At 47.2% G+C, this 27,369-nt stretch overlaps 1 protein-coding gene across 3 annotated transcripts; it reads right to left on the minus strand.

Annotated features, from left to right (window-relative positions):
* Positions 1-294: 294 nt before the first annotated feature.
* Positions 295-27,309, minus strand: SLC43A2 (solute carrier family 43 member 2). 3 transcript variants are annotated; one of them, XM_054394177.1, is made up of 17 exons: positions 27,155-27,309; positions 25,369-25,387; positions 24,705-24,720; positions 20,964-20,993; positions 19,744-19,748; positions 19,227-19,369; positions 18,166-18,221; positions 17,308-17,384; positions 10,816-10,908; positions 9,858-9,991; positions 9,212-9,414; positions 8,458-8,601; positions 4,739-4,877; positions 4,167-4,299; positions 3,156-3,229; positions 1,298-1,421; positions 295-456 (listed from the first exon to the last, which is right to left on the minus strand). In XM_054394177.1, the coding sequence occupies exons 1-17, from the start codon at positions 27,307-27,309 to the stop codon at positions 295-297; spliced, it is 1,707 nt and encodes a 568-aa protein (XP_054250152.1). The 3 variants fall into 3 exon arrangements, with proteins under 3 accessions (XP_054250152.1, XP_054250150.1, XP_054250151.1); XM_054394175.1 differs by lacking the exons at positions 19,744-19,748; positions 20,964-20,993; positions 24,705-24,720; positions 25,369-25,387 and having other exon boundaries at positions 19,227-19,416; positions 27,150-27,309; XM_054394176.1 differs by lacking the exons at positions 19,744-19,748; positions 20,964-20,993; positions 24,705-24,720; positions 25,369-25,387 and having other exon boundaries at positions 8,446-8,601; positions 19,227-19,416; positions 27,150-27,309.
* Positions 27,310-27,369: the final 60 nt, after the last annotated feature.

The following is a 27,369-nucleotide window of genomic DNA, read 5'->3' on the forward strand; positions in this document are numbered from 1 at the left end:
TCTCTCCTGTTTCCTATGCAGATAATGCTGCTGGAGAGTGTACTCAGGGGATAATTTAAGACACAACATTTGTGTGGCCTTTATAAAAAAAAGAAAAGTGTCCTGTGTTCTGGAGTAAGGAGCGGGAAGTCTCCTGCCATATATCTGAGGAAAGCCCAGTCATGATGTCCAGCCATCCAGTGATGAGCAAAGACTGGCAGAGCCAGGAGAGGAAAAACCCTGGCTTAGACCACAGGTAGAACCCACGGATGTGGTAGGAACCTGTACAGGGGAGGTTGTATTTGAAGCACCAGTTTAAACAAAGGCTTCCTCGTTAGGAGTGCCATTGATTTTCAGGAAAAGTTTGGCATCCTCCATCTTCTGTTGTTTTTCTCTCTCTAACCTGCGTCTGTAACAGACCAGGTAGATTGGAAGGCAGAAACCCAGGAAGCTCAAACCAAGCAAGCCAACATTCACCTGCAGGAAGAAAGACAAAGCAGAATTAGGCAGGCTAGGAAGGTGACAACCCAGTCATGCATGTCAAAGTGTCAGAACCCAGCCCACGTCACTCAGCTGTGGGCAAACCAGGAGACGCCCTGCTCCGTGTATTGGCAACAGCCTCCACTGCATTTATATTTACACTGCCGTGCCCAGAGCTCCACATGTGTAAGATAAATGCTGCAGGAGTTTGTACCCCTGGATCATGGCTGCAGGAGTCTTGTTCCAGAGACTGGAACTGGGGGTTTAAGGGCTGCAGTTCTTTTACACCACTGAAGAGCAACAGGCTGCTGGGGTGGACACAGTGTAGAGAGCAGGACTCTCCCTAAGATTACCATGTCATCATTTTATTGACCTGCCCAGACAGACTCTTGTCAAGACACCACATTAGCCCTACCCTCAATAACCACTTGGCTTTTTGGATATTAGCCTCAGCAGCCCAAAATTTACTGGTAATTGGAGAAAACAGCTCCCAAGAGCACAGAGTATTTCTACTGCATTTTGAAGTCCACACAGATTCAATCGCTTCTACTTGAAAGACTTGGACTCACCACACAAACTTAACAGAAGGCATTCCTGCAGCCATCTCCCTTCCTCCCTTTCCATACACCAGCATAAGGGTTAATGGCTTTCCCTCCCCGGGAATAATTACACAGAGAAGGATCTCCTGGACAGCACCAAGGTCACAGCAGACTGAGGGACACATAAAATTCAGCTGGTTTAACCTTGGTCCATGCAGAGGAGTCCTTTTGTTGTCAAAGAAATGAATTTAAATCATCTTAACCACCAAGCTTTCACATTAAATTTGAGAAGAACTTGCCCAGAGAGGGTCTCCTTCCAAAGGTCCTGTCAATGCCATAAAAAGAGGCTGCTGCAGAAGGGCAAAAAGGGCACTGATCAGCGACTGCAACCCTGTCAAGCTGCCAAACTGAGTAGAAGGGTATCTGTCAACAGAGAAAGCAAAAGCATTATTATATGTCACCTTGATTGCTCACATCACCAGATCAGGTGACATTCCCAGTCAACTAACACAACAGAGCACAGTCCCAAAACATGCATAATAAGACCAACTTCTCTCTCCTGGATTTATGCATAAACTTCCTCTCTTTTTATAGAGCATTTAGCTCAACCCAACAGTCTGCACAGTGCTCGCTAGAGCAGGATGCAGCTGGTGACAAGGCCAGAGCCTTGCTCTCTACACCGTTCTCACCCTGAGCTCTCAAGAAGTATCAAACCCAGCACTTGTTTTGTTTTGCAGCTGCGCTGCTGGCAGGTGGAAGGGCTTATACAACTGCTGTTGCTACTAAAGGGAGAGAGGAGTGTTGATATTTACAAGTTAAAAGCATGGCCTCCTTGTCCAGATGACAGCATTTGTGGCTGAGCAATCATTTTCCTCTGGTCATAACAATTTGCTCCCTTTAGAAGTGAGTGAAACCTGCATAACAGGTTAGCAGGTGTTTTGTTTTTTTAGAGGACAAGTCTGATCCTATGTCAAACTAAACAATACTGTTGACAGGAAAGTGCTGAATATCGGATACTGCTAACGGTGTAACACATCTCGGAAGCAGTCTAACATCTTCCTCTTTCCACGTCTGAGCAGTGTTTGAAAAGGGCCAGGTTAAACTAACCTTGGAAAGAAAGAAGTGCATCAAAACCTTCAAACACTCTAAGAAGTCATATTCAAAACAAATACCTCTCTCTAGGATGTTCCAGAGAGTTGCAGTGGTCAAAGAGCATTGATGTACAAGCAATCTGATATGTACAGCAACAGGCATTTACCTTGCCTAAGACAACAATCTTATGCTTCTAGCTGCCAGGGAACCAAAAGGTTTTGCATTTTTGAAGCAGTCTTAAATGGGTTTTCTAGTCTGGATTCCTCTGACATTGGGACCAAAACCTTTGACAGAAGGAAGTCTGTGGAATTGCGGAGTCTCCATCCATGAAGATACTCAAAACCCAACAGGATGCAGTCCGGGGCAATCTGCTCTAGCTGACCCTATTTGAGCATAAGGGTTGGACTAGATGGTCTCAAGAAGTCCCTTCTCACCTCAAAGATTCTGTGATTCTCTGAAAAATAACAGCTTCTTTCTGTTCCTCTGTCCAACAGCTCAGGACAGAGGGGCAGATTTGGTTTTCAAAGATCAAAACCATTGCTTAGTAAGGAGGAGAATATTCAGATTCAGCTATTGATAAAGTTGAAAACCAGATGGATGATCTGTCCTGGGAAAGGGAGGAGGCATCGCTAATGGTATCTTGAGCAATGTTTTACCACTGTAATTTCAGAGCAGACCAGTAGCAATATACTCAATTATGTTAATATTTGACCTGGGCACATGCACATAGCTACTCATCATTAGACAAAAGCAGCCTGGAGTTTTTACTACGTAACCTTGGTGTTGATAGCCTAGCTTCACCTGAGGCTCAGAGATAGCTGTGCCTGTCTCAGGGCAGTAGCTGTGCCAGAGGGGTTAGCTGTTTCCAAACAAGGAAAACATCAAATAGGACATCAGTCCAGCTACTGTCATATCCAGTGGTGACTGAGGAAACAAGTTGCATCATTTTTCCCCTCTGACCACAAAGTCTTCACTTCCTGATCTCCCACTTGGAGACCTGGACAGCTTATCATCCCAAACCAGTTTATCTGGCCAGCCACATACTCTAGGTAAACAGAGACTTACACAGCTGCGTAGAGTCCTCCTACAGCTGAGTGGATGAATCCTCTCACGATTGTGTGCAAAATGAAGGAAAGGATCTGGAAAGAGAAGCAGAAAAATATCACATCCTAGATACTACTGAGGTATTCCAGACCCTAACACACACAGCCATTTCTAAAAGCTGTTCTTCTTTCTGGGTGGGCTTAAGGAACCCAGACCCAAAACCTGAAAGATCAGCACAAAAGAAGACATTTGTACTGCTCTCCAGAAGCCCTGGTTTTCCTTACTTTGCCAAGGTAAACATGTAGTGCCCCCTGAGGTTAACCATCTTATTTGTAAATGGCACTGCTGCAAGAAATGTCCCCAGCAGCCTGTGGCCAGGTTCACAAGGCTTTCATTGTGCTTGTGGCTCATTTAGTTAAATTTCCACAAGTTATTATGGACAATAGGCAAGTGCAAGCAAACTGTATCTGTTTGCCTACGTCATCAAGGCATGTTTAAGTATAGCATAAAATGTCTGAACAGCTCTGCCAAAAACAGGTGGTGCCATAAAACAAATATTTTAACAGGTTTATAATCCCACAGGTACTGTTGAGCATAGTATTTGACACAGGAATAACCTGCTGGATATTTCTTCTTACAGCACATTTCCTGACCATCAGCAGCTTAAAACAAGTCCGGGTTAAACATCCAGACACTGCTGAGAGGATTTTGGTGGGAAAGTATTTGTTGCTACACAGCTCAACTGCAGAAACTTCTAAGTGTGCATAAATCACGAATAAACTCTGACATTTTAACTCTAGCTGCTTCTTTAGGTTCTCTCAAGAGATGTAAGCTGCATTGGTATTATGTTTTTCCGCTTTAAGACTGAGGTTCCCAAAGCAGTACAGAAGATTCCCAGCAGTGCCAGAAATCCCTCCTACCGCTAGCTGGTTCCCCTGGCTGGCAGGACCTCCTGGCACTGCCCTGCCTGCCATGTTGCCAGGACCCACACCAACAGCCCCTCCAGCACACCCATCCACTTGACCTATTCACCTGCAACGGTAGATTAGGAATGAGACAGGTGATTCCAAATCCAACCAGCAGGACATTTGTGAATACAAAGGCATTGGTGGCATTGGCAATTTTCTGGATCTGCCGATCACGCTTTTTCTTTTTCTTGTCACTTCTGAAAGGAGAGAAAAACTTGTGTTACACGCAGCACTTTCAGCAGCTACTGGAACTCACAGCAAGATTCTCCACATATTACATCAACTCTGTCTAAACCAGTTTGGCTAGAGGACTGCCTAAGAAGGTAGTGGGATCTCCATCAGTGGAAGCTGAAGAACATCTAGGCAATTCTTTCAGTGCTGTTACTCTTACTGTTAGGCTAGAAGGGAAGTCTGAGCCTCCTCTGCTACACTTTAAATTTGCTCTTCTTGACTGATCTTAGTGGACATAGAAGACAGTTTGGTCCTTTCCTCTGCAATTATCAAGTCTTCCTTCAGGCTTTCTTTTCTATACTGAAGAACCAACATTCTTTCCAGGCTTTCATCACAAAACACATTATGCAGAGCAGAGGAGGCCTGCTAGACGGCTGCGTGTCCCGTGTGGCGCACACTACGCACTGCTCAGCGTTGTTCTCCTCATTCTCCTCTGAGCCATCATCGCATTCTTTCATTCGCCAGTCCATGATGTAGCCAATCACGGGAGCTGTCAGCAAGCACAGCAGTTGCAATACCCCAAAAATGGAAGTGTAGAGAGCCACTGACAGGAAAAAAAAAAAAAAAAAAAAAAAAAAAATTTAAAAGTCAGTCCAAGTGGTACCATAGCAGCAACAGAGAGGGAAAAAAAGAAAAAGATAAAAAAAAGAGAACAGAAACCGTTCCTCCCCACTCATTACTCTCTCACTAAAACCCCAGATCACACATGCTAACAGGCAGGGCTAAAGGAACTGGGACACCAAAGGCCCACTTCATTATTTACCCTCCCAAAGATTCAGCATTGGAGTGAACATACTGGGCACATTTGCTTCAGTTGTTCTGATTCTGCACTAGTGTTCTGAGCAGCATTAGCCTGGCAACAGGTAGGGTTCCAGAAATGGGATCCAGCGACTGCCTAGTGCCAGTGAGGTTTATTTTGACTAGAACCAGTAGGGAAACTTCTTACAAGCAATATATCCTGCACAGGCAACTCTGCCTTAGTCATCTTCTCTTCTGCATTGCTGGGAGCTCCAGCTACATCTTCTCCAGCCAGAAAGCCCCAGCAAGGACAAGCCAGGCCAAGAAGGTGAGGACCAACCCATTTTGTGGCGAGTGAACAACTTTGGAGGCCAGAGGAGGGGACATTGGCAGAAACCACACAGCATCTGAGAGCAATCATTAAAAACTCAAATTGGTAGAAATTCCCCATGGGTTAAAGACATGAGAAGTGCCTACATGGCCTGCTAAGGAACAGCTTATGCCAGCAGACTTAAGAGAACTGTCCCACCCTGCAATGCTTTTCCACTTCCTCTCTGCAGCTCGTGTGATGGGTTTGTAGGCATCACAGAGAAGGGCTGGTGAGTCATGGTGTACCACAGCTCTGAAATAAGGATGTAATTCTGAAACTGCCTGTCTCAGCACAGAATGCTTACAAGTTACAGCACTGTAAGCAAAACAACCAAGAAGAAGTTGTTTGTCCATCCTAACACATTTCTGGATGTTGCCAAAGCAATACAGCCAAGATTTACACCAAAATCAACTTGGTAATGCAGAGAAATTTCCAACAAGCCTTTCTCTTCTATATAATTGCAGCAAACCTCAGCAGGGCCACTTTGCTATGCCCAGAGATGGCATCTGATGATGCGTTCCTGGATCCAGTTGCTGGCTAGGGAATCAAGAGGAACTTCCAACTCCAACCTCCAAACTTACATTCATGCCCCCATTACCTCTGCAAAGACAAGTCCTCAAGTGGCCCCACATGCCATCTCATAGCAACTGCTGTAGCCAATAGAGACAGGTGGCATCACCCTCTACAAACACTCCTGGAGCTGATTTGCTGCTGTCTGGTTATTTTTTAATAGAGGGTAAGAAGCAAGCCACGCTGTCACATTCTCCCTCTTCATGCTATTCTGAGCTTTTAATCTTGGGCTCTAAACAGCAAGAGCAGAAGCCAGCTTGAAGCACGGAATGAAATTCATGGGGTTAGCAGAAGAGGGAAAGACAGTAGCTACTACAAAACAGAGCCTCCTCAATTTACCATCTTAAAAAAAAACCCAACAACATTCTTCCTGAGGAGAGGAAAACCAAGAAGGGAACACCACCTAGGAAATACCAGCAGATACGGCAGAAACAGAAGCCTGGATACAGCAAACAGACAAAGGGTGCACACATGGGCACAACCCCTTGTGTCCACTGTTCTGTATGCCTTTCCATCAAAACTCATACAGATGAGTTTTCCAGCCCATAGAATCATAAAAGGATTTGGTTGGATGAGACCTCTAAGATTGAGTCCAACCTTAGATTGATTCTATCCAACTTGATTTTTATCCAAGCTCTCCAAGTATTACCAGATTTGAAAGTAAGCTAAAAGTTTATGAAAGATGCAGCCAGATTCCAAGGCCTAGAAAACACAGGTCTACTCTCTCCTGCATTTAAAGAGCCACTTCTTAGTCCTTCCCCCACCTTTTAAGGGTTTTAGAAGATAAGCAGCCACAAGCTGACTGCTTTTTCCACCTGTGGGTTTCATGAGAGGTTTAAGTCACTATAATCTGTACAGGAAGCAGGGCTTTTAAGGTCACTGTACCTCACTGCAACTTAAAGACTTTATCTGAATGATTTTTCCCACATCCTTCTCCTGTTCTGCTCCCAGGAATATTTGAGATTTTTGACCACAACACTTGCAGGATTGACTCAACTCTCTTCTTCCCTTGCTGAGTGCTCCTGAAAACAGTTGCAAGCAAAAGTAACTCTCTAAACAAATAACATTGAAGTAAATAACTGCAAGAGGAAAGAGGAATCCAAGGGAGCAGCATTCCATCTTCTCCTGATCCACACAGATTACATTTCTAGAGAGTCTTGGAACTGCTCTTGTAGCCTGACACTGCTACGACTAGACAATATCCCTGTTTTCCTGATGCCATGGAAACACCAAGACAGTGGACTGCACTGTGAGCCCAGGCTACATTTAGAGGGAGGAGGTGGAAAATAGGAAGAAATCTCAGAGGTGGCACAGAAAAAAAAAATACACCCAAGAGGCAGTGTCCCTTTCTTAATACAGAGCCTGAGCTAAACAGAATTAGAATTAATTTCAGCTATATATGTTGCCAAGTACCTAGGAGGAGAGGGAAAAATGAAACAAACAACTAGAGCAAGCCAAGGTAAAAAGAAATTAAACAACATGCAGTGCAGAGGAGTTACAAAGTAAGCAAAAAAAATAAGCTGTGCTGGGAAAGGTAGGCAGTGTGAAATTTGTCCTGTTTACTGTTTAATATCTAAATTGCCTCTTGAGCCAGCAGATAAAGAGCTGAATGCTGCAGGCTGTCAAAGGCTGAAGAAAACAAAGCAATTCAGGGAATGCCAGGGCACTTGGAATCTCCCAGTTTCTTTCCCTCCCCCAGAGCTCACTCCTGTTTTCAGAGGAGTGCCTCTTGATTTATCAGCTCCATGCAATCCAGATTTAACAAGTTCAAACTGGATCTTACTACAAAGGACAAAAAAAAAAAAAAAAAAAAAAAAGGCTAAGCCTTGTTTTGCAATCCTGAGTATTCTCAACTACAGTAAACTAACGTAGTCTTTCCTGTTTGCTCCACTGACTGAACCAGAGCTATAAATACGGAGAAGTCCAGCACCCCCGAGCCTCCCCAGCGCTCACCAAGCTGCACAAAACAGCTATGACTTCACTTTTCCCACCCCCAGTTGCTGGGCTGAGAAACCCAGTCCAACCATTAGTCATGAGAGTCAGCTGCTCTCCACTTCGTGCTTGCTTAGGGTAAGTAGAGCAAATACCTGATGAACTAGGTTTGCAAATTAAAAAAAAAGAAAAAAGAAAAATAATAATGATCACAGTCCTTTCCAAGAGGCTCCTTCCAGAAACCCAGCTGGGGAAATAACATAGAATAGTATTTAACAGACACTGGGCTAAAATTAGCTTGACATTCAAGTGTCTACCTCACTGCCCCTCTGTTCCGGGCTAGTGCCAGCCCTCTGCTAGACCCTACCAGCAGCTGTCAACCGCACTCTGACACCACTAACAGCCATACAAACTGTGTCTGCTGAGTAATCAGGCTCGTTGGACTCCTGCAAGGACCAAGTCAGGGCCAGGTCTCAGTTCCAAGGATATAGATAAAAGCAGCTGGTTATCCTACCTTGATCCTCATCTCCAGACAGAAACTCAAGGATTGTATTCATGGCTCCCATGTAGAAGATGAGCCGAAGCTGAGTGACACACATGGTGATAAGGCTGAGCAACAAGATGGGACTGAAGACACTCTTCATGAAGGAGGGAGAAGCTGCAGAAGGAATAACAGAGTCTTTGAAGAAGGCAACATGTCTTCATAAACATGTTCAATTTCAGAAGAGGCTTTCACCTCTGAGTTAGCAGGTCTTCTCTTAGCTAGCTATTCCAACACTGCATGCCAGTGGCAGCTTCAAGGAGTTCACAGTTGGCAACTACCTGGTGTCTTGCAAACTTCTCCAATGAACAGCTATGGATGCTTGGAGTTTGGCTACCAGTAACTAAGGCAAGGGAACAGGAAGGAAGAGTCGCCTAATTCTGTGGAGTAGAGCAAATGGAAACTTCAAACCATTTGCTTTTGCCATGAGTCAGGAAGGCTTGGCCATGAGGGCAACAGTCTAGCTAAGAGACAGCAGTGACCAACTGCACTGACCATTGCCCATGCTGTTGTGCCCACCACTGCCAACACCATATGGTGTATTTCAGCAAGTATACAAGGACAGGATTCCTTATATAACTGAAATTGTATTTAAATAATGGTGGTTGGCACAGGGCCCTGGCAGCACATGGATCACGTATCATTATCTCTTATAAACAGGGCAGAGCAGAGAGGCTGACAGGCTTGTGCCAGCACAACCACCCCTGGGGCACTCATGCAACCACACCTGCATTGTCAGGTTGGCACTTCACTTCTAGGTCCACTGTAGACAGGCAGAGCTTGTTGTTCTCTTGCAAGGCTGCTGGCTCCTTGGGGCCTTTCATGGAGCTCCCCACACTGAGACGGCGCCCCACAGTTGTTACTTGCTTGTAAAACTGTTTCCCAGTGATTTTGTGGTCAAATCCCAGCCAGCTGAACTTGATTTTCACCCTGTTGGGAAGTGAAGAGCATGAGAGCTGCAACACAGGGTGAGGAATCAAGAGGCAGCAAAGTTGCAGGAGTCAGAAAGGCCATATGTAGATTTAAAGCACTGGTTTCCATCTACAAACTCACAAATGGTCTGGATCCAGAGTACAGCAAGACACTTCCCCCAGGCCAGTTTGGCACAGGTCAATATAGAAATACTTATGACTACTGACTGATTATTTTTCCTTTATAATTCTTATACTTCAAAAAGTTCCACTTTCCACAGATATTCCCCAGTCATGACATAATGCTAATGGCAGACATAAATCCTCAGCCTAAGAAAGAATGGCAGCAATAAACAACATACAAGGGAGTTCCTTGTCCACTCCCTTAAATTAGCCAAGACAGCACTTTCTAGAGGATTAAGAATGAGATTAGCCCTCAAGGCCAGTCTAGAGGACACTTACGAATAGTCCATGTCTTCTGGTCCTGGGAAAGGCTCCAGTGGCCAATTGAAGAAGCAGTTGAGGAAAACTAGTCCTGCACAGCTTGCCCAGACAAGGAGAATAAGGATGAAGGAGACCCCAAAGTCATATATAACCTGGAAATCACAAGGGAATATGTTTTTGGCTACAAGAGCAGAAAGATACTTCAATATTCTTTGAATGAGGTCTGAAAGGAAGCTGTGGGAAAGAAAAGCATGCTGCATTTTAAAATGGGTTTAACTCCAGTGATAAGAAAACAGTTCTGTGACATGCAGGCTGGGAAAAATATGGATATTCACATCTTTAACAGCAGTATAGCACCAAGAGGACCTCCAGCTGGAATAGCAAGCAGCTGTAGTGCAGGTGACTGCCATGAAAGGTTTGCATCTAGGATTTCCTGCTTGGAAAGCCAGCAGGAACTTCCCTGCACACCTGAGCCTGGCTTACCTTTACTATATTCCCCTTATGCTAACTCTGCAATTAAATATCTTTGGTTCAGAGAGTTAAGTGCTCTACCAAGGCAGCCCAAGTGCCCATCTCTTCTGTACTTTCAGTGCTGTTTACAAGCTCTGAACTGTGCTCAAAGCCAACCACCTGTGACAATCACACGGGTTAAATATACACATGTATATACCCCTCAGACTTTAAAAAACAAACAAACAAACAACTTCTCCTAACAAAAAAAAAAATTCAGGCCTTCACTTTTACTTAAAATCTTTGAAACTTTGCTGTCTATTAGCAGCCAGACTGTTCTCTATGCAGTATTTGTTGAGTTGAGACAGTCGCTTGGAAAGTCCAGAAGAGACAGGAACTGAATCTTGCAAAGACATCTCTAAGAATGTTTTAGCAACTAGTCTCTCTTTCTTTCCACATTATTGCTAAATGGTGCAAGACTCTAGCACAACAACACTGGTCATGAGTCATGATCCCACGTCCTCACCTTGATTCCTGGAAAAGTCACAGCAGAGGAAGCATAGGAACCAATCATCAGAGCAATGAACGTGGAACGAAGGTCACCAAACATGTTGGGCAGCTGGTGAAAGAAAAAACTTGGTTCAAACAAGCTGCTGCCAAGGGAGGGGAAGAACAGGGAAGGAGGCTTTCTTGAAAAGATAATGGCATTTAGGATTGAGAGTCCTGGATATCAGAATCTGAAGCAACCAGTTTTACTCCAGAATAACTTATCTCCAGTGTCAGAGAACATCTACAAGCCAAGACTTACATGCTCAGTGACACTGCTTCTTTCCATCCTGACAGCATACTTTGCATTGGTTACCTTCAGCACAGGAGTGTTAGCTCCAGCCTTTGTGCTTTCTTTAAGGGTTCCTTACCCAAACATATAGCCATCACCTCTTTTCCTCTCCAAAAAATGTGCCCAAGTCCTCTACACATCACTCCCCTTTTAGTCAAGGCTTGTTAGAGACAGGCTCTGATTGCTGCAGTCTTCAACACACCCTGCAACGCCTTCAACTACCAGGTTTGTTTATGCACTGTTTATGCACCAAGGGTCAGCACCCAAATCTTTTCAGTAGACCAGAAAGTTCCTGTTATAACAAGAAGGAACAGAGGAAAATGTGAGCTGTGTTGCTGTTTTCATTTCCATTTCTAGCTAAGTCCCTGGCTCCTTCTGAGAAAGCAGACTCCTTCTATGAGAGGGAATAAAGCTGATCATTTCTCTATCAGATGGGTGGCTCAGATACCCACACACACTATCTTGGAGCTAGGTGCAGGAGAGCAACCACAAACATCCAAGGCCTTATTGCCTGACCAAGTTAAAAACCTGCTGAACTCTGCAGCAAGCAGCAGACAACTGCACCTCACATTGCTATTCCTGCCACCCACTCTACTTTGCTGCCTGGGCTCCTGTCAGGTGTGATGGCATTGCTGAGAGCAGAACAAGATGGCTCTGCAAGGATCTGTTGGGAAAGCAAAGTTCCTGGTAGGGACAGCTAGAAGCAACTCACAGCAGCCAATTCTGCCACCTCAACAGCAAAAGCACTCCCAGGCTGGCTTTCCAGCCCTTGCTTCCACTCAGTACCCTAAAGCAGAGTAGAACAGGCAGAAAGAGGTGTGAGACCTTCCCGTTCTCCTGGGAAAGCAAGAACTCGCCTCTTTTCTAAACAGCCAGAAGTGGACAAGTTTCCATCCCTAACTAATGATGGCCTGAAAGCTGGATATTACAGGAAGGAGCTTTGAAGTTGTAGGCTACAGAGAGATCATCCAGAAGCTGGTCAACAGGCAGAGATTCTGCTGCAGACAGATTTCCCTCCCACCTCCTTTTTCAGGTCACTTACTCCCCAGATTCACTCTGGCATCACTACACGTCATCCTCAGAGGGCCTTAAAGCAGGACACTGCAGGTGCCTTCTGGAACTGAAAGCACAGCCAGCATTTTCTCTGGTTAAAGATGCTGCAGAGCAAAATGGTTCAGAGCATCATTAGACCAAATCTGAGCAAGCAAATGCTGTCATCACATTCCCTTTCCACTGCTGAAAAACAAATCCATCTTTCCCAGGAGCAGCATATAAGGCAAGCAAATCTGGCCGATGTCATGGCAGGAGCAGGGTGTTTACAACACAAGTATTCCTGTGCAGGAACACTCCAGGATCCATCTGGCTGTTTATCATCCCTCTGTCTCACTGCAGAGCTTCCTATGCAGTGCAGTCTCTAGGTCCTCAGATAACCCCAGCCAGGGAAGAGCAGCAGCAGCGATGTGCTGAGCCTGATGCTGCTGGTGAAGCCCAAGCAGACACTCGGCCGAGGCAGAAACGCTGCGCTGCTCTGCGGCGAGGATCCCCGCACCCATCCCCAGATCCCTGCATGCGGGAGAGCTGCCAACAGGCTGCTTTCAGGAGCTGCAGACAGGAAACGGCAAAGGATCCAAAGGTCTGTTACCAGGCACAAAAAAATCTCCTCTTGGAAGCAGTGGCCTAAATACACACCCCAGAAAACAGCATCTGCAGACTACTGTATCTGCAGGTTGCAAAAGGGCTGCTCACCGTCACCAGGCAGAGCATCCGTTTAATCTCAAATACCCCAAACCTCAAATAATCTCCAGAAATTGCCACAAGCAGCTGCTCCTGCTGGGGAGCTCAGAGCAGGGCAAGAGCTCCACAAACACAGCTGCTTCTTGGCTCGGGCTGGTTTTCCCCAGAGAACACAAAAAGCCTTTTTCATATAGCTGACAAGCAACTCCCAGGTGGATCCTCCTGCTCTGAGGGCTACTGGAGAGGTAGAGCAGGACTGAAAGCAAGCAGTCCTGGCTTCTGCTTCAATGGGGACAGAAGCCCTAGAAGGGTGAGAGATTTCCTAAAATCCTATTTGCCACCAAACAAGTAGCTAGATTAAAAAAAAAAAAATTGGCCATAGGAGATTTAAGGTCTTATCCAATCCCATAAAGGGAGAAACTGCAAACACTGAGCACTTGGGAGGAAAAGAAATCTGAGACTACATGGTAGGGCAGTGAGGAGGCAAATGAAAAAGTCCATACACAGACAGAAAACCTCTCAGACTGCAAGTGGCAGCACTGGCAATGCCTCTACAGGTCTCATCTAGAGACCAGCTACTAAAATAACACACAATATTTACCAAGTCATTTTTCATGCTGTCTTTAGAGCAGCAAGCATTGGAAAAAATGAACCAGAGAGAGGAAAAAAAAAAAGACCTAAGCCAGAGAGCAAGTGGGCTTTTTGTTTTTCTGCTACTGAAATGATCTGATCCTCATTCTGATCTTCTCCCTGCAAGCCAGAAGGGACTCCCCCACTAACTTCTGCCCACGTTGGTGTGACAGCCCAAACTCTGCAAGGCCTACAGTGACAGAAACTCCTATACCTCCTGTTTAAAGGTCAATAATATCCAATGTATTATCTCTATTCCACATTAAATTTTGCTATACCCTGTTTTTATCTCCAGATTCCTTTATTACAAGCATAAAATCCTAACCTGATAAAATAACTTCCTCTTGCAAATAATTTTCTCATCTGCCCTACAGTGAGTTTGAGACCTGGATTTTTTTCAGCTTTTTCCTGAAGATACTCCTTACACAAGAGATACCACAGCAATACAACCAAACCAAATCACCCTCCTCTTGCAAGGACTGTTTGAAGGAAGAGTGGAACAAGGCAAGGGACTGAGAACTTGACTACTGGAGAATGGTGGTTTTGTTCAAACTAAACTGTTCTCCCTATCAGGGGTATATTTGGAAGTTATACAGACACTAAAAATATGTTCTCCAGGAAAGCCTCAAACTGCCTGCTTTGTCCTCAGCATATGGCAATTCCTGTTCCCGTTCTCCAGTAAACAAAAGATCAGAGCCCCAACTTGTCTTAATATTTCCAAACAGAGATTCCCTACACAGTGATGTGTGTGTGTGTGTCCCCAGTTAAAGGGTGTTGTTTGTAGCAGAAAATCAGAGCAAAGCAGCTGTAACTCTTGAAAGGAAAACAGGACAGAAAACAATCTATAAAAGGCGCTTTGTGGTAATTTATCACACATGTTTATTTCTTTGCATGAAATAGTTTCAGAGCAGAACCAGCGCCAGATTCCTGTGTTGCTGTCAGAGCCACCAACACAGATCTGTTTCCATTTCCAATCTTCACTTATATTGGCTAAGAGCAAGTCACAAGGCAGAAATCGCCCCTCTGCATTTGAGCAACAGGCACAGCCTGACCTTGTTCCCGGAACTGGGAACAGCACCACTTACTTGCTCCTCCCCAAGCCACAACGCAAGGCACCCAGGAACAAACAGCAGCTTGCTTTGGCTCTGCAGCTTGCCATGTGCTTTCATGATACCCTGGAGACTTGTTACTGAAAAAGGCTTTGAACCCAAGAGCCAAAGCTTCATGGACTACTGTCCCAGGCTGCAGTCCTCAGAGATCCTGTTTATTCCTTGCACAGGCACTGAGCATTCATCTCCTGCCCTCCTACCAGATCACACCATGCCCATGCCTGCAGGTGTCCCAAGAGGTTTCAACACCCAATGAGGCACCCCAAGCTGCAGCACCTGGGGAGCACCCCAACCCCACACGCTGCAGATGCCTCCTTTCCTGACCACCCTGCTACAAAGCAGCAACTGTAACCTGCTTGGGGTGGCCAAGGAGCAGCTCAAGCACCAGGGGGTTTGACCCATTTCCTGGAGCGTTTCAGGTCACTTGCAGCTGGCAGAAGTCACCTTGCTTTGACTTGTGCATGCACACGCAGGCTCGGCAGCCAGCGCCCGTGGCAGCCAGCACAGGCTTGCTTGGCACCAGAAGTTGATCAGTGCTCACTGCCTCTGTGTAATGAATGTCCTCAATAAGGTCTTTGAGTCTCCCCTTTCAGCACTTCGGCCTCTCCTGAGCACACTGCAGGCAAGCCTCATTGCCCAGAGTCCACAAACCATGGATCTGTCATCCCTGTATCCTTCTCCGTCTTCATAGGCCACAGGTGGAAAAAGCCCACAAGAGAAGATGAAAAGGACTCTTGAAACACCAACTGTGAGCACCCCAGCTTGCAGGCAGAACCATGCAGGGATAAAACAGTAAGCTAGCAATGAGCAAAATACACCTGCTTTTAGCAGTCACCACCACAGCTATGCTGTGATGCAGGTGAAGAACTGCTTCCCTCCCACCCTGCACTATTTTTAATCCCATCTGTGTGCCTCAGGTACCAAAATGCCCCTGTAGCTCTGCAGGGAGACACAAGCAACTACATCTGAATCCGGATTTGAGAAGTCAAGCCTGAAGCCACCTCAGCTCTTGGCACAGCACAGTGCTGTCTGGAGGGGATGGGCTCCACCTGAGGGTTCCATATGGGACTTCACAGCATTCACTACTTGCTTCAGACCTCCTCAAGGCTTGGATCTCTTCTTGGAAGACTCGACCTTTTTCCTGCCACTGTACTTCTCTAGTGCTGCAGAACTGGCTCACTAATGAGGGCACTAAGTTGCTTTAGCTTATTACTTCTAGTGCTGGAAGCCACAGGCCAGCACATCACATCCAATAAATTTCTGCCCTACCCTTGCCCTCCTTCCTATCATCACCAGTGACTCTCAAATAATCTGTGACCCCTTAATAACCACCCAGAGAGACAATAACCAATGCAGGATGGGAGTCCTCTCCCACAGCAGTACTGATGTGCTCCTCTTTTCTTTGTTTTCATTTGAAGCGTGGCAGGATGACATTTGCCCCATAGTTCTTTGGGACTTCAGCCAAGGCTTCCAGGGAAGAACACTGGAACACATACTAAGGAGAGACTGACATCTGCATGGAGTTTTGAAAGCTTTGAATATAATGAAAGCAACAGGGGCAGCAACATCACAGCTCACAGAGTGGTCTGTAAACCCAGCCTCTGCCAAGTTTAGGTCTCACTTTGTTCAGCCAGTGTCTGAGCCACGCTAAATTAGAGGTAACCTTAAAGTTTTACTTCAACAGCCAGTTCAAGGTAATGCAGTCCAAATCAAAAAGCTTTCAAGCCACAAACTCAAGAAACATCAGTGCTTCTCCCAGCTTGTTCTGGGAGACTTGCCACCCAGCCCTGTTTCAGACACCCTGACCAGGATCAGGGTGATGAGGTAGAAAACAAAGCAGCTACTTGGAGGACTCAGGACTGCTTCTGTCTCCAGGCAAAAAGAACACCAAAATGTAGAGATTCAGCTGCCAGCTGCTGACCCACGCTTGCAATATAACCCATGGACCAAACAAATCTAAGTGAGTTGCAGAGATGAAACTGGGTGCTTCAACAAGGCAGCATTTCTAAAGGAACCTGGGAGGAGCCCTCACCCTTCTGAGAGCAAGAGCTTTTGTGCTCAGGAACAACCATTTTCCTGTGGTGAGATGCAAACTGCATTTACAGAAAGCTGCTCATACCCAGCTGCAAGGGTTTGTGTCCTGCTGATCCTTCCTGCAGTACGTCAGTGCTAAATCCAGAGCAAACACACCCAGCCTGTGCCAGGTAGCTGAGCACTGCATGTACAGGCATATGACAATTTAAGTCCCAGACAAAAGCACTTCCTTTTTCCATCTCCTCTTTCACCTGAGGTGCAAGGGGTGGGTAAAGCAAAACACAACACAAAATACGGGTAAGAAGCAGCCCTGGAATAGCATGAGCGTGGTGAGACACTGGAACAGGTTGCCCAGGAAGCCCCTTCCATCCCTGGAGGTTAAGGCCAGGTTGGATGGGGCTCTGAGCAACCTGATCTAGTGTGAGGTGTCCCTGTCCATGGCAGGGGGCTTGGAACCAGATGATCTTTGAGGTCCCTTCCAAGCCTGACAGTTCTGCGATTCTGACTCTGCCAGAACTCAGCCTTTCAGGTAAAAGGGTGACTGTCCCTTTGTACCACAGCAAAACCTGTGCTATTCAATCCACAGGCAAAAGAGCCACTTTGTTCTTTCCTGCTAGCCCAGCTCACAGCCACAATAAGGAAAGAAAGAGTGAGGTAGTAACTCTTCACTTACCGTAAGCGAGGTGAAGGTCATGCACATGCCCCCAAAGCCGTTCAGAGCCAGAGCAATGAAGATCAGCACAGACAGAGCTGCAACAACAGAACACCCACCCTTAGCTTTCACTGGGATGGAGAGGGAAAGGAGACAGAGCCCTGAAGGCTTTCGTCCTGACATATGAAAAACCTCAGTGGATCAACACCCTCAGGACATGCCATGCTGTTCCTGACCCAGCAACTATCTTTCCAGCCACACAGAGGGGAAGGGCCAGGGCTTTCCTCCAAGACACAGTTCAGGATGGGATCATTTCTCTCCAGGATGGAAGGGTTTCTTTTCTTTGATGAACAGACTTGCTGATACAGCTTGTCTGAATGGGGCTTAAAAGGAAGATTCACTTGAAGGAACTGTATTCAAAGTGTCATCTTATCTGGTCCTGAGAAGCAAACTCAGTCTATCCCTGGTGAGAAAGCTGATTAGACATCATGTGCCATTCCCCAACCCTGGAGAAGCCATTCCCCAACCCTGGAGAAGCCATTCCCCATTTCCCAACCCTGGAGAAGACCATGAACTTGTTTGAAATTGCTGCTTTACAGGACCTGGCCCTGCACAAACACAAAGCTGACAGCCTGGCTATCTCAGACATGTGGCCCTTGCTATGCTGCTCCACTTCATGTTGTGAAACACCAGCCCTTCCCAGAGCCACTTAACTCTCACAGACCAGCAGATGCTTGGCTTGTGTCCTCAGCAAGACCCCAGTAGAGCACTGGGGATGTGACAGTCTGGACATGTGGCAGTCAGAGCACACAGTGCCATGCTCACTTGGCTGCTTCACCCCCAAAGCCCTCCCAGCTCAGCAGAGAAGTTGGTACTCACAGTCTGGGTTACTGGCACCATAGGCAATCAGCACACAGGACACAGCAAAGCAGGCACTGAAAGAAAACCACAACCATGAGTGTCTTGGCCCTACACACAGTACATGACAGATGCATCCACCTCCTCAGCACCTTGTTGAGTAAGCACAGTACAGTTTCTGTAAGAGGAAGGGAAACTGGCAATTTGGAAAGAAATATCTGGGTATTTTCCTGGATTTTACAGACAAATCTTGCACAAAGGCTGAGGCAGCAACCTTTTCTCCCAGTACTGACAGCTCTTGCTGGACCCAAATTCCTTACTGATTTTCCCCACACAGAGCTTTGCCAGCCCTCACCTCAAGCTGACCAAAGCCAGCAGCAACCTTTGCTCCAAGACCCAGCTGTGGTCACAGCACTCACAGCCCTTACCTGCTCATCTCTGGCAGAATCTGAGTCAGACACTTGCCCTGTTTTTCTCATCCTGTCTGCAGGCCAGTTCAGTACATTAAAATTCAGCAGTGCTGGGGTCCACTGTGCCCAACAAATCACTAATCCCTACATGCCATGACAGAAGCAGCTAACAACCTTGCTGTCTGAGGCAGAAAGCAGCACATACCACATGGCAGAGAAGGGCCCTAGAAAAGGCAGGCAGGACGTGCTTATCCCCAAGTTAACTCCCCAGCTTGCAAATGATGATGTAACATCTTGGGTTTGTGCCTCTCAGGACATAGCTCCCAGCTCAAGGAAAAAGCTACCCATCATGACTCACAAATGACTCCACTCTTCCTCCAGGCTCCATCTGGTCAGGGAGCACAGAGCAACACTGGAGAGCTGAAGTGTGGACACAGAGTCCTAGGCCCTTCCCTTATGGCAGAATCCATTCTGCTGGCCAAAGTCATCCCAGAGCTACTCTGCTACCCTGTGTATAGCCAGCAGCTCCCAATAGGTCCCAGCCCCATCCCTCACGCAGTTCCTGAGACTGCAGGAATCCCATAACAGGCACAGCAGCAAAACAGCACCCATCTGCTCCAGACAAGCCACGAATTCAGCCCTCAGTCCACCCCAGGAGCCCAGGATACCAACCTGCCTAGCAGCCGCAGCTTGCGAGGACCATACTTGTCCATGACAATTCCCAGGGGCAGTGTGATTGCACTGAGCAGGAAGGACCCAATGGTGAAGGCCAAGTTCAGCATTTCATCCTGGGCATTGCAGGTAGGCCATTTGTGCTCTGAATCTGTGCTGTTGTCGTGCTGAGGGCTGCTGGTGAGGTTCTCTATGTGGGATGAGAGAGGACCATCGTATTAGGATGTGGCTTACAGCATTGCAGGAGGAAGAGAAAGAGCTCGACACACACAGGGTACCACAACACACTGGGCACGCATCCTCCTGCACACTCCATTTGTTATTGCAATGAGAAATGGAGAAGGGAAAGAAGAGGAGCAGGGGATCAGTCACTTCTTCCTAGTATCAGGTGATAGAACAAGAGGAAATGGCCTGAAATTGCACCAGGGGAAGTTCAGGTTGGATATTAGGAAAAATTTCTTTCCTGCGAGAGTGGTGAAGGATTGGAACAGGCTGCCCAGGGAGATGGTGGAGTCACCATCCCTGGAGGTGCTCAAGAAACGTGTGGACATGGCTCTTGGGGACATGGTTTAACAGCCACGGTGGGGTTAGGCTGATGGCTGGACTCAAATCTTTTCCAGCTGAAGCAATTCTATGACTCTGTGACAAGAGAAACCTGATGAGCTCAGCTGGGAGCAAGGAAAGGGGTACACAGACACCCAGGGGACAAGTACCCCAAGCAGAGTCACAACCTAAGGACAGAAATTCATTACTCTATGAAAACAACTACACAGCAAGGCCTTGGCTACTGCAGGGGACTAAACCCAGCAAAGCCTGAAGAAACTAATACAAAAATAAGGTCCTGCTAATCTGCAACTGGCACGTCCTCACAGCTCCTCTCTGTAACTAAACTGGGAGTGATAATTGCAGCCAAATTGGTTATTTTGGGTCCAGTCACTGGGCTGACAAGGCCTGGCACAGAGCTACAGCCTGCTCAAATGAAAAGCTTCCTACCCTCACTGCGGATACAGGGATGAGGAATGGCTTTGCAGTAGCCACTCTGCTTCCCGACTGCTCTGGTTCTGAAAAATCCTTCCTGGATTTAACTACCTTGTTCCCAGGAGGGCTGGCAGCTCACCTGCCTTCTCCATGTGTTAAAGGATTGATGCTTCTTTAACTTCTGCCCCATAATTAGCACTTTCTATTCTTTCCAAGTGGGTTTAGACCATACAGATCAATTATCATCTCCAGCTTTCTGTTCTTGCCCTTACAGAAAGAACTCTGCAAGCAAGCTCCCAGGCTGAACAGAGCCCACGTTGTGTTACAGAGACAGGACAGTTTCAAATAAATAAATAAATAAATGGAAGAAAGAAGTTCCCTTTCCTTTGCAACAGCAGTTTTATTGCCTCATCTCAACTCTGCTCCTGTCACAAGCCTATTCCAAGGTGGCTTACAACTCCTCAGTGAGCACACGTGCCTGTGCCTTTAGACTTACCAACTCAGAGCTCTAGTGCACTCCAGCTCTCCTTCTCCCAGAGCTTATCTGACTTAGAAGTAACCTTTGCTGGCATGACAAAGCACTTGCTTTCTTATTGCTGCAGGCCAGTGACATAAAATGCTCTCCTCCATATTCAACAACATTGAACTTTCCCAGGTCAATGAAAAGAGGAAGTCACCCACATACCCATCCACATGAAGCAAGAACTAGAGGTTCCCAGGGAGCTGTGCTTAGTTAATTAGCAGGAATCCCTCATGTACAAGTGACTTCACATTCACCACTTGATGCAGCTCATGGAGGAGATCTTGGCTGCTCTCTCCCTCCTGGCATCTCTGCAGTTCACAACACCCCACTTCTACCCAAGCCTCAGCACCATTACAGTTGCTGGTTTCACCCTGGTTCTATCTGGCCAAAACAACTCTCCCAGCTTTGTGTCCATTGCAAACAAATCATGCTCCACCTTCCAGACATGAGGCATTAGCAGCAATCCAGATGCTGATATCCAGGGCTTCTGAGCTGCCTGCTAACCTTGCCCTGTCCCCTGCCAGCACTCCAGGGAAGGTGCATGGCATTTCTCTCCATTTACATTGCTCCCAAGTTACTGGCCCTGGTGAGAGCTCTCACTACACACTAAGACGGTCTCAAACTGCCTGTGGGCAGTTACAATGCTTGTTCCTTCTCCTTGCCTTGTGCTCCTGATTTGATAACTTAATCTGCCCCTTCTCTTGCCCTGCTGGTCATGGATAGCCAGAGTAAGCAGCAGAGATATCCCTAAAAGGCCACATGTCCTGTCAGTAGCCCTCTGCAGGGAGGACAGCCTATAGCCAGAACATCCCAAGTTACATCCTTAGAAATCAGTCCTGGACAGACTTGGGAGCACCTCTGCAATTTTCACACTACACCTCAATCCATTTTTTCCCCTCACAATCTCCTCATAGTGTGTCCCAGGGTCTTAAACACTGACTTCTGGCAGCGTATCAATGAAGCAGGCACAGCACACAGCTTCATACACAGCATTGAGGCTTTTTGGGCTCTCCACAAAGATAAATTCATAGGAAACAGATGTGGGTGAGAGGTTAAACTTGGGAAAACAAGGTGGGGGGTGGGGGGAAAAGACAGACAAAGTAGTAGTGGTTTCCCTGTATCAGCACTCTACAGAGATAGCTCAGCTGTGGAGTGGAAGAAGGGTGGAGGGACAGGGATAGTGCAGTGACCTTATAACTCCTGGCTGCATGTGTTAAAGAGCCTGTCAACCCTCCCCAGGAAGGGATCTCAAAAGAGAAACATTCAGCATTTAAAGCTGGAGCAGAGGAATTGCTGCTGACCTATTGACGTGTACAGTTGCAACACGACCCCGAGGAGCTCCCTCAGCACATGCCTGCTAGCAGCCCCTTTGATGGCATCCACGAGGAGCAACAGCACCAGCAGGCAAAGAGCACACAGCTCAGAAACAGCAAGGAAACCTGTCCCTCTCCAAAAACTTGCTGAAGCCAGGAAGGCTGGGAACAGGGCACCAAGCTTCAGTGCCTGCTTGTACCAACTACCTTGTTTACAGCTGCTCACAGCTCCAAGGAGGGGCAGGGCAACAAGGCTGTGTGGAAATACAAATTGTTTGTGAAAACAGAAGTAACCCCTGAGCAACAAGAGAAGATCCACTGAGGCGTAATGGAAACGATTCCAGCAGCCCTTGGCACACTCTGACACCCTCTGATCCTTTGAGTCACCTCCATAAATAGAACATTTTGGAGGGGCTGCAGGTGTGTGCAGCATGCACCAAGTCCAGCCAGTAGCCATCTCATTGGGGAGCATAGGTTCATGTGCCAGATCACCAGCACAGGAGAGCGAGTGGCAGCAGATGACACACAGCTAGGAGGAGATTAGTGGGCAGAGAACCTGCCTAACTACTCACCTACCTAATGCACCTGGTTACAGCAAACAGCAGTTTCCCTCAATCACAGCTCAGATCCTGCTCCAGATCAGCTCACGCCACACAGCTGGATAAAGTCTCCTACGTGCCTGGCTCCATCTGCAGCAGCGCTTTGGGGAAGGGCTGTCTTTGTGCACCCAAATTCTCCTGCCAGGGCCACCTGCATGCAGGCATGCCAGGTCTGACACTCCAGAGTGCCACCCTGCATGCAGGCATGCCAGGTCTGACACACCAGAGTGCCACCCGGCTGAGCCAGCAGCACAGCCCCGGTCCATGTGTGCTCGCTGCTGCCTCACTGTCGAGCCAGAAGAAGCTGCAAGTCTTTTATCAGTAATTACAAGAACATGCTGCCTATTTTTACAGCACTCCCCCTACAAGCAGCAGAATTTCTACTGCCCAATTAGTAGTTCAAGTTACTATTTAAAGAATGACAGCCTAGGTGAGAGAAGGCTGCCTCAGTAATCATTTATGTCAAGCTCATTGCTGGGATTTGTTCAGGCTGTTACTGGAACATTTAAAGCCATCCTGTCTCCCAAATTAAGTGCTGCAGGTTTCATGAGAGGGTCAATCATTAACTGCTCTTTGCTGACCTCTGCAAATCCCAGGCACACACCACGTTACCAGAGGAACACTTGGCTCTTTCAGGAGTGACTGCCATCTCAGACAGCAGAGAGGTTTCCTTTCATCTTGTTTCATGGATCAGGCTGAGCCAAGCAGGCAAGACACTCACAGTCACCCTGGCAATAGCTCTCTGGGACACAGCTTGCACAGCCTCACCTTGTATCTTTTAATTTTTTTTTTCTTTTTTCTTTTTTTTTTTTAAGGTGGGGGAGAGGGGAAGAAGAAATGAGTGCCAAGGGGTCTGGGAGCATTGGTTGAAAAGAAATTCAGAGAAAAAAAAATAATCAAATCACAGTGACAGACATGTGCAAACAACTGATCTGCAGCCTGCCCACATAAGAACATGTTTTTGCTTTCAGGATGGTGTCATACTTCTGGGAACTGGGAGGAGATGTTCTTGCTTTAGACCATTGCAAACGCAATTTATTTGGGTTTCCCTCTCTGCCTGTCCACCCACTTGCACTTCCAGGACCCCCACTCTGGGCTCTCAGCTGAAAGCTGAGGCACAGTCCCCAGCTAAGCTCCTGCTCTCTCCCCAGCTGTGGTTTCATTTTGCAGCAATTCTCACCCGGGGCTGGCACCTTCCCCTGCAGCTCTCCATACCCCCGACAGCTGCTAATCAGCACACTCTGTTTCCTGTAGAAATTGAACATTTACCACGTTTACTCTTTTCCTGTTTACAGGGTCACATGTGCAGACTTTCCACAAGCCATCATCACATCTTACCAGCCTGGAACCAACCTTCAGCCTGCAAGTTCCCCACCACAGACCCCAAATAAACAAGAGCAAAGAGCTGTAAGGCAGCTCCTTCCTCCTATGCCCCTGTCAAGCCATAAATGAATTAGATTATCATCCCTTTGCTTTTCTGCAGCCATGTCTTAGAAGAAAGCCCTCTGTCCAGCTGGCTCCTTATCTCTGCTCTTTGTGAGCAGATTATCAAACTCATGATTTTTTTAAATTTCTTTTCTTAAACATTTCCCAATCCCAGGAGCATCACAGCAACGCAAGACCCTGAACAGATCGAGTTCCCCATCAGCTGATAAAGCCCAAATCCTGATAAAGAGTGTGGAATCAGCACTTGCACCAAACAAAAGATGCTGCTTCAGTTGGTTAAAGGCCAAGCAGCAGTGTAGTAAAAGTAAAATGGGAACAAAGTGCTACTACCAGACTCCTCGTCAGCAAATTTCAAACATACCTCTCAGGATGTGGCCAAACCTGCTGCCCAGAACAAGCACAACCTGCCCCCCCAACTCAAACTCTGTTGCACAAAGTATTTGTGCAATCCAAATCAAAATATTTGCCATTTTGATGTTCATTTTTTTTTCCTAGGTGCCCATCTCCACCCCTCACAAAACTGAGGTAGAGTCTAGCAGACCCCACACGTTTGCACAGTGCTCAAGTAAAATCCAATAGCAGAAGCCAAGGGCAAGCAGGGAAAAGCAAGGAATTCAACAGGAAGACAAGGAGCCCTTCATGAGCTAGAATCACTTTCTGGGCAGCTGCTGCTACCTTCAGAGAAGAGCCTGCAGAAGGGACAAGGTCTAGTTTTCTCTTTCACTGGAAGGCATCACAAAGTGCAAGAGCTTTTGCTGACAAATGAAAAGCCCTGCCAAGAACCTTTGGCTCATTAGGAAAAGTTGGGGGTTTATTTCTTTCTTGTTGTTGTTTTTGCAATACTTACATGCACACAGCAGCATTAGGAACAAGTGCCCAAAGGCTACCAGTTATTTGTTTGCACCAAGCTGCCGAGCCAAGCACCCGCTCAGGCTGCAGGATTCAATGGGCTGTGCTGAGGAAGGCAACCACAGGGCCATCCCAATCCCAGCAAAGGTCAAACTCAGCTTGGTCTTGGTCATTCAAGTGACCAAGCAGCTGGGAGGGAGCCTGTGAGGGAGTCTGCTCTCCCTCCACCTGGACCTAGGACTCTTCCCTACCAAATCACTGAAACTATCATCATGAGGACAAAAACCAGAGGAAGGAAAATGAATAAGCATGGATGAACCTGGAAACCAGCATAACTGGTCCCTGATGCTCATCACTGAGCCATCACCCAGTTCAGCAGCGATGGCCAGATATCTGAGGACAACGAGAACGTTTGACTACATAAATTTCTTTACAGAGGTTAAGTTCTCTTGCCTCAGGGCACAGGCTGGTCGCTGGGAGAAGAAATTGCCCCCAGGGCAGCAGTTTCACCGTGGTTCAAACATGTGCTTCTTTCCTGTGGTCTGTGGCATGGGCTCCTCCCAAGGGGGGAGCCAGACAAACGCCAGACTGGCAAACACTGGGTGAGAAGCCAAGGTCGCTCTCGCTGATCTGGCACAAAGGCAGAGGAACTGAAAACAATCAAAGCAAAGAGTAGGAGGTGGGCCCCAAGTGAAGTGGGGCTCTTGTCAAGCAGGGCACATCTCAGGAAGCAAGATAGGAAAATGGCTGCTGTCAGAGACAGTCAGCATTTGCTTATCAGCTCCTGTGGTTTATCTCAGTGGCAGAAAGCCTCCACCCGAGAGGTTTAATGAGATCTTACACAGGCCTCTGATAAAGTCACCACACCTTAGCAAGGACTGAGCAGCCTTGAGCAGAAGTCCTAAATGGTTTCCAGTCTCTGAGACCTTTCCCTCACAGTCTGGAGTGCTACTGGACACCAAGTGACATGGACACACCTGGAAGCATCACTCTATGAGCAGAGCATAGGATGGAGATCAAGCAGCTCAGCTACAGCTGGGTACAAAGTTCCAACCCATGCACGTTCCCTGAGTTCACCAGCCCAGGCTCTGCAGCCCCACACAAACACACACAAAGCAGAAAGACTGTAACAAGCTGCTGGTAAAAAAAACAGCAAAGTATTATCACAACTATTCACAGTTACTTTTTGCTTGCATTTTGTTTCCCCACACTTCAGCTTTCCCCCACTATGCTCAGCCATTTTCCACTGAGGGTCATATAATCATAGAATCATTTTGGTCCATGCCCTGATTTCCCACTCCTGTTCTTTCCCTGCTGCTTCCTCCTCCACCCCCTACTCACCAGCCCTGAATGGGCTGCTTTACCTTCTCACCTCATCCACCACACATCTCTGGGCAAAACCCAAACGCCTTCAACTCTGCTATTCCTTTTCTCTGAGCACTTGCAAGCCTTCTGTCACTACAGCAGTTTTCCAAATGCATACCCTCAGGTTCCCTTCAACTCTGCTGTCCACACTACCACACTGTGGGATTCCCCAGACCACAATTCTCTCTGAACCCAGGCTGGGGATATATGTACACCTACGTGTTGTTTTTCCCAGGGTTACCCTTCCCACACCACAAGATTGCCTCTTTCCCTGCAAGGCTGTGCCTGCAATGTGAACAACTGCTTCCTCTGGCTGGGCCAGATAAGTAGATCTCAAGCCCTCAGAGACACAGCCTGGTTTGAACACATCCTGGATGCTTGAAAGAGGAGAGGAAGAAACCACCAGTAGCATTTACCTCTGCAACCTCTCACTGGACTCCACTAATCTTATTGTCACCCACGCTCTTCTGTTTTCTCCTGCTAAGGAGAGAGAGCCTGTCATTTCCTTCTACAACCTCAGGACACCCTCCCTGCAAATCATCATCTTCCAGAACCCACTGGGCCTTCCCTTGCAGAGGACAGCCAGGCCACCATGCAGAGGAAGAACCCATGGCCAAGTGGAAAAGGCTGTCAAAAAGCTCCCCAACCTTTTCCTAATCTTTAAAGCTCCTTTTACAGTTTGCAAATCAACAACTATAGGCACATTTCACCATCACAAGGATGCTATCAGGTTGGGAAAGGAGCACACATCCCTTCTACCCCAGGGCTGAACTCAGCCCTGCTCTAGCCAGTTCCACACCACTCAAGGACAGGGAACCATACCAGCAACTTATTCACGCAGCATCCCTACCTGACTCATCACACAGGTAAGAATAAAACCCTTCTGCTTTCAGCATGATGAGGAGGGACCCCCAGCCCAGCAGGACAGCAGAGAAGAGCAGGTTCTCAACGATGGCTGTGGATGCCATCCACCAGCGCCGGCGATGGGCGGTAGCAAGGGTCGGTGCCATCGCTGCCTGGTTAGGTGGCCTGGTCTAGGATCTCAACCTGCAGGGGACCAGAACAACATC

This window comes from Indicator indicator, chromosome 30 (assembly GCF_027791375.1).
Source record: "Indicator indicator isolate 239-I01 chromosome 30, UM_Iind_1.1, whole genome shotgun sequence".
Taxonomy (NCBI): Eukaryota; Metazoa; Chordata; class Aves; order Piciformes; family Indicatoridae; genus Indicator; species Indicator indicator.

What these genes read in the sequence shown, in the direction of transcription:
- SLC43A2 (XM_054394177.1), bottom strand. Translation starts at nt 27,309, where the DNA reads ATGGCACCGACCCTTGCTACCGCCCATCGCCGGCGCTGGTGGATGGCA. An exon ending in AAGCTGCGGCTGCTAGGCAG is followed by an intron (nt 18,222 to 19,226) that starts GTTGGTATCCTG and finishes GTTTTCTTTCAG; the next exon opens with TGCCTGCTTTGCTGTGTCCT. An exon ending in GGAGGACTCTACGCAGCTGT is followed by an intron (nt 1,422 to 3,155) that starts GTAAGTCTCTGT and finishes CTCTGTTGACAG; the next exon opens with ATACCCTTCTACTCAGTTTG.